Source organism: Plutella xylostella, chromosome Z, assembly GCF_932276165.1.
Source record: "Plutella xylostella chromosome Z, ilPluXylo3.1, whole genome shotgun sequence".
NCBI lineage: Eukaryota > Metazoa > Arthropoda > Insecta > Lepidoptera > Plutellidae > Plutella > Plutella xylostella.
The window spans coordinates 1,476,864-1,487,803 of record NC_064012.1 but is presented as its reverse complement, the minus strand read 5'-3'; the positions used below and the strand labels follow the sequence as shown (position 1 = coordinate 1,487,803).

General features: G+C 35.7%; 1 protein-coding gene and 1 long non-coding RNA gene across 3 annotated transcripts; both read left to right on the top strand.

The window, feature by feature from the left end:
- The first annotated feature begins 1,424 nt into the window (after positions 1-1,424).
- On the top strand, positions 1,425-2,691 carry LOC125491237. Its single transcript, XR_007268202.1, has 3 exons — positions 1,425-1,556; positions 1,678-1,934; positions 2,194-2,691. It is a non-coding gene; the product is annotated as an uncharacterized LOC125491237 (long non-coding RNA).
- A 1,682-nt stretch (positions 2,692-4,373) lies between these two features.
- On the top strand, positions 4,374-10,724 carry LOC125488477. Of its 2 annotated transcripts, none has more exons than XM_038111319.2 (2): positions 4,374-4,962; positions 5,342-10,724. In XM_038111319.2, exon 2 carries the CDS (start codon positions 5,422-5,424, stop codon positions 10,609-10,611), a length of 5,190 nt encoding a protein of 1,729 aa, XP_037967247.2. In that variant the 5' UTR covers positions 4,374-4,962; positions 5,342-5,421; the 3' UTR covers positions 10,612-10,724. The 2 variants fall into 2 exon arrangements, with proteins under 2 accessions (XP_037967247.2, XP_037967248.2); XM_038111320.2 differs by lacking the exon at positions 4,374-4,962 and having other exon boundaries at positions 6,456-6,589; positions 6,894-10,724.
- Positions 10,725-10,940: the final 216 nt, after the last annotated feature.

Below are 10,940 nucleotides of genomic sequence, written 5' to 3'. Positions count from 1 at the left end.
CCGTATCTCAACATATTTTATTTACGTAATGTGACAGTTACGGCCATAGACGGTATCGTCTACAAGCGGTCCGCCACATCATGCATATCCAACAATGCGTATAGTGACAACTACGGCTACAGGCGGCAGCCGCCACTTTTTTTCAAGGACCGAATCATTTTGAAATAGGTTTGGACGTTTTTCAGATACAAAGTTCCACTTTTAGCATGCTATTTACAATAAATAAAGCTGATATAGTAAGATTAAACAAAGGGGTTCATCGAGAAAAGCTAAAATTTTCTAGTTCCTCATTACAGTTATATCTTCGCTTTTCTATGTTCCATTTAAGTAATTATAGTATTTGAATCGAATAGGTAGGTATCCTATTTGCAAAACAGTATAATATTTATCGATTTATTATTAATTTACCTCGTAATTTGCCAAAAAATTACCAGACTACCACCCGTTCTACACAACATTTCCGCGACGCGCGCGCCGTGACACTAACTTCTGGAAGGTTATTTTTATTTGTAACGGTGACGGCGACAGGCGGTATGTCACTATAAAGTTCACTTATGTGTGTGCAAAAGAAACCCCGACAAGTTCTTTGTTATGAAACCTAGAAACAAATGAATTAGCACAATACGACACTAAATCATGCATCTCCTGTTAAGAATACGGAAATGATACGGCTGTTGACGGTTCGTCCGTTTCAATTAATAGAAGTTGGACGGCCACAGGCGCGTAGTCACATTACAAGGATACTTAATTACGGCCCTCGACGGATTGTCCGTGAACGTGTTAAGCTCCCATTTTAGCGCATTTAGCAATGTGCAAAATAAATGAGAATGGCCAAATCTGACCCGCTTGACAGCTACTAACCAAACCTATTACTCCTCCTCGGCTTAGTGGCTTAACGTCGGGCCGTCGCTACGCCGCTCCACGCCTACAAGCTACTTTCGGCACGCCGCTCCCGCCTACAGAGGACTTTCACTACGCCGCTCCGCAATTTTATTCACTTAAGGGCATGCTATGTCGAAATATTTAATTCCTAACATTGTATTAAAGGTTTAAACTGTATGTTTTGACTTTAACTTACATGTATTAGTAGGTAAATATTGTATTATATTATATACGTAGTATTATACATTATGTTTAATATATCTATTGTATTAGATACATACATATAGTATAATATGATTTATATAGTATATAGGTTAGGTATAGATACGTATAGTGCCACAAACTTATCTGTTCCGGTGAGAGCGAACTAAATTGATCCATATCTCATTACTTACTAATGAATTGTATATTGATATAGATTAGATGGGTTTATTAAAACCGCAAGGGTAAATTACCATTACGGGAAAACTTAAAATCTTATAGAATCAAGAAATATTACACATTTACGTGAGCTGTCACCGGAACAGATAAGTTTGTGGCACTGTATATGTAAGTACATTTCATATACCTATGTTGTATTGCTCTATCTACTGCATTTTTTCATAGACAACTATTTTGGGAAAAATCTTTATATATAAAAAAAAAGTGTAAGGTGTTTTGGGGAGTTGTTTTAGGTATATTTTTGTATGAGAGCAGAGGTATATTTTTGTGAAATATACTGGTACACAATTAATTTGTAAATTTAAATCTGTAAATATCTCAGCAATCGTAAGGTGTTTTGGGCAACTGTTTTAGGTATGTTTTTGTATGAGGGCAGAGGTATATTTTTGTGAAAAATACTGGTAGACATTTTAATTTGGAAATTTAAATCTGTAAACATCTCGGCAATCGTAAGGTGTTTTGGGGAGTTGTTTTTGGTATGTTTTTGTATGAGGTCAGAGGTATATTTTTGTGAAATATACTGGTAGACAATTAATTTGTAAATTTAAATCTGTAAATATCTCAGCAATCGTAAGGTGTTTTGGAGAGTTGTTTAGGGGGAGTTGTTTTAGGTATGTTTTTGTATGAGGGCAGAGGTATATTTTTGTTGAAAATACTGGTAGACAATTTAAGATTTGGAAATTTAAATCTGTAAATATCTCGGCAATCGTAAGGTGCTTTGGGGAGTTGTTTAGGGGGAGTTGTTTTAGATATGTTTTTGTATGAGGGCAGAGGTATATTTTTGTGAAAAATACTGGTACACAATTAATTTGTAAATTTAAATCTGTAAATATCTCAGCAATCGTAAGGTGTTTTGGGCAACTGTTTTAGGTATGTTTTTGTATGAGGGCAGAGGTATATTTTTGTGAAAAATACTGGTAGACATTTTAATTTGGAAATTTAAATCTGTAAACATCTCGGCAATCGTAAGGTGTTTTGGGGAGTTGTTTTTGGTATGTTTTTGTATGAGGTCAGAGGTATATTTTTGTGAAATATACTGGTAGACAATTAATTTGTAAATTTAAATCTGTAAATATCTCAGCAATCGTAAGGTGTTTTGGAGAGTTGTTTAGGGGGAGTTGTTTTAGGTATGTTTTTGTATGAGGGCAGAGGTATATTTTTGTGAAAAATACTGGTAGACAATTTAAGATTTGGAAATTTAAATCTGTAAATATCTCGGCAATCGTAAGGTGCTTTGGGGAGTTGTTTAGGGGGAGTTGTTTTAGATATGTTTTTGTATGAGGGCAGAGGTATATTTTTGTGAAAAATACTGGTAGACATTTTGATTTGGAAATTTAAATCTGAAAATATCTCGGCAATCGTAAGGTGTTTTGGGGAGTTATTTAGGGGGAGTTGTTTTTGGTATGTTTTTGTATGAGGTCAGAGGTATATTTTTGTGAAATATACTGGTACACAATTAATTTGTAAATTTAAATCTGTAAATATCTCAGCAATCGTAAGGTGTTTTGGGCAGTTGTTTTAGGTATGTTTTTGTATGAGGGCAGAGGTATATTTTTGTGAAAAATACTGGTAGACATTTTAATTTGGAAATTTAAATCTGTAAACATCTCGGCAATCGTAAGGTGTTTTGGGGAGTTGTTTTTAGTATGTTTTTGTATGAGGTCAGAGGTATATTTTTGTGAAATATACTGGTAGACAATTAATTTGTAAATTTAAATCTGTAAATATCTCAGCAATCGTAAGGTGTTTTGGAGAGTTGTTTAGGGGGAGTTGTTTTAGGTATGTTTTTGTATGAGGGCAGAGGTATATTTTTGTAAAAAATACTTATAAATAGACAGTTGGAAATTTAAATCTACCTGTAAATATCTATGAACTTGTGCATTATATGCATAGTATATACGTGATTTTTTTAAATACATACAAGTAATGAAAAAGTTACAATATTGAAGTACATTTCAAAATTGTAGCTATACTAAATCATATCAGTATATATTATTATGTCATGTATACCTGTATCATTTATTTATTGATTATTTAGTACACTTCTTTGATCATAAATATCTTTCATCCCTATGGTTTTCTTGAAAAATCGCTTTAAGCGATGTCGCGAAACGCGATTCCAGTTAAAATAAGTTTGCAGAAACGAAACGTGAGGGATAAGTAGTTGGTAAGGTTGGTAACACTGTTTAAGAAAAATAAATAGAGAGGAGTTATAGGAGGGAAAAAATGGTGATTGTTACTGGTGAAAGAAAAGAAAAAGAAGAGGTTCTTGGAGGAGATGTGGTGAGTTACAAGCCGTATAAGGACGATAACATCGGTGAGTTCTTATCATTATGACTATGTTATTATAGAAACCTGAGAACTAGGTGGCAGAGGAATGGCTCAGAAAGGGGTGGTTTGGAGGCCATTACCGGGACACAGAGGTCCCACCAGAAAGATAAGGTTCTACATTCGAACCTCTTAAGAAATGATTTTATGTATGTAAGATTTGATATAGGTATGCGAAGCAGATAGAGCCAGACATGTTCATTGGAAGGTAAGAAAATAATTATATACCTACCTACTAAATACTTTATTTACATTTGTAGTTATGTGAACCCTACGATTTTAATCGCAATGCTATTATGCATTCGCGACATGGTGGAGATGCTGGGATTTTCTCATAAGCTTTGTACTTTTTTGTAAAGCGTGAATGATTTGTAATTTTGATTCCTAAACAGCTTAGGTACGGTATATATATACCATAGACCATCGAGTACACAGTTTATTTTTACAAACTGTTCGCATTGTATCCGGTTCCGCCTGATCCATCTACGAAACAGAGAAGCGAGGAATAGAGTTGTTCCTACTATTTTTCAGTAACGATTCGATTATGATTAAGATATTGAGTTGTAAAAGGCAAATAAGTCAAAGTCAAAATGTTTTTATTCATCGTATAAATATATATTTTTCTGATGAACGTCAATTTTACAAACTAAATAAATAGAGTTGGTTTCGAAACTTTGTTTTTTTTGTGTTACATACTTACTTCACCTAGAGACGACTGTTTAGTTGTCAGGCCAAACACAAAAGAGAGAAGAGAGCAGTCAGATTATAACATTCACTTGAAGAAAATGTTAAGTGCATGTTATCTGACAACTATTAGAAAGAATAAATATGTATATTTAACTTGCATGCAAGAGGTTTCTACACTCTGTTTATTTAGAGTATGAACTGAGTAGAGTAGAATCCTAAAGAATAACAGAGAAGACAGCCTTAGAATGTGGTCATGTCAGAGTAAGAATTCGGTTTATTGTAACTACCGACCGGTATTAATATTTTAGAGATATTAATCCAAGATAGAAAATTTACCAAGGACCATCACCAGAATAATGAATCTCAAAACAATAGATTTCGATTCAAATCAATTTTCGATTATGAACATTTTGTGGTACATCACTATTGAAAAAGTTTTACCATTACCAACCTTACAAAACAAACTTTTTTCTCAAACTCAACTTGATCAATGGCGTATGAGCGTCTTCGTTTTATCGATAAAATCAATAAATTTAAACGTCAGGAAGGCCATTTCCATGTTTCAATGCGTTTAAAGTGTATTTGTGAATTACGTTATTGTTATTGGCTGTGGACATACGATCGGTGAGTGGATTTTAAGTTATTCCTGACAATAATCGAACATGGTAGCCATTGTCCACAAAATGATTTTAGCGATTCCTATTTTGAATTTAGATGATACCTACACAGCATGTACGCAACTCAAGAGGTCTGTGATGATGATAAAATTTGAAAGGTTTAGTGGGTTATCTCAAATTTGTACATGCCTTTTTTCCTTTTAGAATTTCATTTGGATGTTGTCGATGTATACCTCATTGAACAGTAACAGTAATCACATCCATGTTGTAACTTAAAGTTATAACAACAAACTTGAGACACAAATTGTTGGAATGAAAACATTTAAGGCTAGATAAATGTGCTATCTTTATGAGAACTTACTCGATCATTATCAATCACCTTTCAGGCTGATCCTGTTTGTATCCAGGACAGAGAAGACAGAGGCTACTGTCGTGACACTTCAGCACTGTCAAGGACAAGTTGCCGATGGTAAAAATTGGCTCAAAGATGACGGAAGCATGGAAAACTCGAATAGAGATAGTCAAAGGTAAGGTAGAGACTATTCTTACTAAAATAAAAAAAGGAGAGACTGAACCAGTGGATTATTACAACCTCAAGTTGCTCAATGAACTTTTTATGAAGGAGACCCATATTTATATGGATAAGTTGACAGTAGAAGAATCCAGAACTTACACAGAAATACAAATAGAAGCAAAGCTCCTCGATAACAAAAACAATGGTGACCCACCAGTACAACACGTTGATCAATTGACATCCAAACTACCAAAATTAGAGTTACCACGTTTCAATGGAGACACTCTGAAGTGGAATGAATTCTGGGACCGTTTTAAATCCAGCGTAGATACCCAAAAACTTACCAAAGCTGACAAGTTCAGTTATTTGATGGCATCCCTGGACCAAGAGGCATTAGCGGCCATTGAAGGCTTAGACATAACTCATGAAAACTATGAGATTGCAGTCGATATATTAAAAGATCGTTTTGGTAAGCCTGGGATGGTCATTGATGCTCATTATGAAGCGCTTCTTAACCTCAAAAGTGCTCATTCACCAAATGAATGCATGAATGTATTTAATGAAATAGAGAAACACCTCAGGATTTTAAAAGCTTTGGGAGAAGATACTAACCACAATAATTTAAGAAGAATTATATTAAACAAGTACCCTGAAGATATTATCTATGAATTGAAAATGAAAGTAAAAGTAGAAGAACAAAGTGTTGATACTATAAGAAAATTATTGGAACAACAGATTACTGCTCGTGTCACTACAACAAAACCTTTGCTGAGTACACTATCATTTACAAACACTACTGAGAAGAGACAATATCCAGTGAAGAGGAAATTCCCTACACCCAAAGTCACACCTGCAAAGAGAAAGAAGAGAAGCCTACCTTGTATCTTCTGTGATGGAGAACATTTTAATGACAACTGTAAGCAAGTGGTGTCAGTAGAAGACAGGAAAAAGAAGATAATTGGACGTTGTTTTGTTTGCTTTAAAAAGGATCACACAGCAAGAGATTGCAAAGAAAAAAGAAGATGCTTCTACTGTGGTGAAATCGGAAAACATAATAGAGCACTGTGCAATATGGCCCAGAAAAGTACAACACTGCAGACTCGCAGCGAGAAGAATAAAGGTACTGTACTACAGACTGCTATAGCTCAAGTAAGAAGTAAAGATGGTACTTTACATAAATGTAGAATTTTACTAGATTCTGGTAGCCAAAGGTCGTACATCACTAAAAACCTAACTAAGATTATAATGCCAGAAATCATTGAAACAGATCACTTAATGATTTACACCTTTGGTCTGGAACAACCTAAGAAGCTAGAGAGTCCTAGAGTTAAGATAGAATTAGTTTGTGACTCCGGCCACTCAAGATATGTAATAGTTAATGTTGTAAACTTTATAACTCAACAGGTATCATGTTTTGATTTCAGACAGTACCAATTTGGTCAAGAAATAATTCCTTCAGATGATGGATCCATGGGCGGTGAGATAAATCTTCTCATTGGCAACGACTATTACTTCACATTCATCAAAAATGGAAAACTTAGCATTGAAGAAAACCTTTATTTAATTGAAACAGATTTCGGTTGGGTCTTCAGTGGCAGATCTCCCTTTCATCAAGAACATGTTCTTAGTGTAGCAACGTTCATGCAAACTAACCTGCCAGATAACTTTGGTTTTGTTCAGCCGGACTTACCTATCAAGGAAGGAGAGATTAAACAACTTTGGGAGTTGGAATCCATCGGTATTAGAGATTCTCCAAAGACTACAAATGAAGAAGAAGCTTTAAGAAATTTCAACAGTACAGTTACGTTTGAAGAGAACAGATATCATGTCAAATGGCCGTGGGTCCAGTATCCACCAAACCTACCATCAAACTATGGTCTAGCTGTAGGAAGACTGACCAGCCTATTAAGAAGCTTGGATAAGAATACTTTAGCCATTTATGATGACACCATTCAAGAACAGGAGTCATCTGGAGTGATAGAAAAGGTGAAGAATGCTTTTGAAAATGTGCAACATCCAATACATTACTTATCACATCACTGCGTGGTCAAGAAAGATAGCTCTACTCAACTGAGAATTGTCTATGATGCATCAGCTAAGTCTAAAAGTACACAATCTAGCCTGAACGAATGTATGTACAAAGGACCATTGATGCTTGAAGACTTAACTGGACTTATCTTGAGGTTTCGTCAACATGAAATAGGAATCCTGGCAGACATTGAGAAGGCCTTCCTACAACTAGGACTTCAGAACGAAGATCGTGACGTCACTAGATTCCTGTGGGTAAAAGATACTACAAAAGAAGTAACAGAAGACAACTTACAATGCTACCGATTTTGTCGAGTTCCCTTTGGAATAGTATCCAGTCCATTCCTACTAAATGCAACAATAAAGAGTCATTTTCTGAAATGTGGAGATGAAACACTTAAGAACGTAGCAGAAAAGATATATGTTGATAATCTTGTACTAGGAGCGAAACAACAAGATGAAGCTACAGGATTGTATCAAAAAATACATGCTTCCCTTCAAACAATCTCGATGAACGTGAGACAATGGAACTCAAATAACAAAGAATTTCTAAAAGAAATACCTGAACATCTACTTGAAGGCAAAGAAGTCACAAAGGTGTTAGGACTTGTGTGGGACACACTAGAAGATACATTAAAGCTTAAAACACAGATAAGTAACTGTGATAGAGATATGACTAAAAGGTATGTTCTTCAAGAAATAGCCTCAATCTACGATCCTTGTGGATTTAGCAGTCCTCTTCTTTTACCAGCTAAGGAATATCTACAGAGACTTTGGAAATTAAAACTTAAATGGGACACCAAACTGCCAGAAGACTTAAGAGACGAGTGGAATAGGATTGCAAGCAGTCTATACCAAACTCAAGATATTGAGATTCCAAGATACATAGGCGCTACGCAAGATAAAGCAGTACATGAGTTACACTGTTTTACGGATGCATCCAAGGATGCCTACGCGGCAGCTGTCTACATCAAAACAGAATCACAGGATAAAGTGATAGTAAGACTGCTTATGTCCAAGTCAAAACTGACTCCACTCAAAGACCAAGATAATCTACAAATTCCGAGGTTGGAACTATTGGGTACTCTTATTGGCAGCAGACTTTTAAGATATGTGAGACAACACTCTGAAGTACCGATATCTAAACAATACCTTTGGACTGATAGTCAAGTTGTTATAAGCTGGTTACGCTCAGAAAAGCTATTGCCTCCCTTTATCTCAAGAAGAGTTACTGAAATAAATAAACAAGACACGCAAGTTTTGTATGTGAAATCAGCGGATAATCCAGCAGATATTGCAACCAGAGTTGCAGACTTTACACCTGCAAAAAGAGAACTATGGTTTGAAGGACCCCAATTTTTGAAGAATGAAAGAGAATACAAGAATAACTGGGCAATGACACAAAACCTGTGTGCTTTGGAGGGTCTGACCCAGTCAGAAGGATATCCTGAAAATGAGTCTACTGAAAATGAAGATGGACCTACGTTAAATGAAGCAAATGTAAACCCAGAATCATTGCAATTGCAACAAAGTGAAGAAACGATTACCAATATTACTGCTAAAATCAAGAGAGAACAGAAATTACACTACCCACAGGAATGTGCAGGAAAAAGTACTGATTTAAGTCGTAGCCTTGGTGTATTCAAAGATGAAAATGGCTTACTCCGATGCAGAGGAAGGATAGTCTTAACTGACCTGCCTTATGACCGCAAATATCCCATCCTCCTACCGAAAGATTCCAGTCTGACAGAAGAAATCATATCCAATATTCATAAGGACAACTATCACGTTGGAGTAACACATACTCTTTCTTTAATTCGTGAAAAGTATTGGATCCCACAAGGGAGATGTAAAGTGCAAAAAGCACTGAAGAGATGTTTACAGTGCAGGAAATATGGTGGAGGTCCTTACAGACTACCTCAGATGCCTGACTTACCAGAAGAAAGAGTAAACTTCACTTCAGCGTTTTCATTCATCGCCCTGGACTATCTTGGACCTCTTCTAGTTACCACGGATAAAGGACAAACAGAAAAGAGATGGATATGCCTATACACCTGTTTAGCTGTGAGAGCAATTCATCTTGAAATAGTGAAGGATCTTACAGCGGAACAGTGTACCTTGGCACTCAGAAGGTTCATAGCAGAACGAGGATTACCACGTCTCATAATATCTGACAATGCAGCTCAGTTCAAGCTTACAGCAGAAGTCATGGCTGGACCATACTGTATTGACAACAACTTACAGTGGAAGTTCATCCCAGAACTAGCACCTTGGCGTGGTGGCTTCTATGAACGCTTAGTTGGCTTGGTTAAACATTGTATGAAGAGATCGTTAGATACCCGTTTGCTGAGAGACAACGAACTGTCAACTATTGTGAAAGAAATTGAGTTGGTACTTAACACAAGACCGTTGATCTATGTTGGGGCTGAACATGAACATATATTGAAACCCCTGGACTTCCTTCGAATGAATGACTGTTTGATGCAAACTTCTGAAGTACCATATGAATCCAGAGAAGATACTATTACAAAGGAACTACTAATAAAGGGATGGAAGAGAAGCCACAAACTTGTAGATGAATTCAGAAGAATGTTCATCAACCAATATCTTAATGCTTTGAAGGAAAGAACACAAATACGACATAAACAGCCCAGAGTGGTCAGCCAGTCCAAACCTAAGGTTGGGGATGTCGTACAGATCAAAGGTGATAACAACAACCGTTCTACTTGGAAGATAGGTAAAATAATATTGCTTCATAGAGGAAGAGACAATGAAGTGAGAGTAGCAACAGTTAAGGTTGGTGACAAGGAATATATAAGATCCATTGCCCATCTTTTCCCATTGGAGATAGAAGAACATGAACACATAGAAAAGGAACATGTATCTACTAGGACAGAATCAGACTGTAGGGAAGAAACAGAAACATTGAAAACTACTCAAGAAACAGAGATGGAAGGGAGAAGCGTTGACATGCCCACCGAAATAGAAACAGTAGAGCCTACTACTGATCAGAGAAGTAATAGTCGTGCCGCCGCAAGACGAGCTAAAGAAAAGATTGCTCAATGGACCAAGGAATTAATAAATTTAATATGTGTGAATTGTATTCAACTATAGTTATTTAAAGGTAACGATGTATCGTATACTTTAAGTATAATTAGAAGTATATAATAGGTAATTGAATAGTATACTTTCTTATTCTTGATCAATAAATGTCACGTATGATTCTATGTTTTTGTTGTTATTGAATTACATTTCTTGGCCTTTCATTAACTTTAGGTAGGTAATAAATTAATAAGAATTTAGTCAAAGATAAATAATTTATTTCAATAACTTACTAATAATAATATTAACTATTTTAATATAATCAAACCTTTTTTAAACAATAACAATACATAATAGTTTCTTCCCTGTCCTTTTGGGAGTGTCGCGAAACGCGATTCCAG

Coding starts and splice junctions, on each gene's coding strand:
- LOC125488477 (XM_038111319.2), top strand. CDS start 5,422: ATGGTAAAAATTGGCTCAAAGATGACGGAAGCATGGAAAACTCGAATA.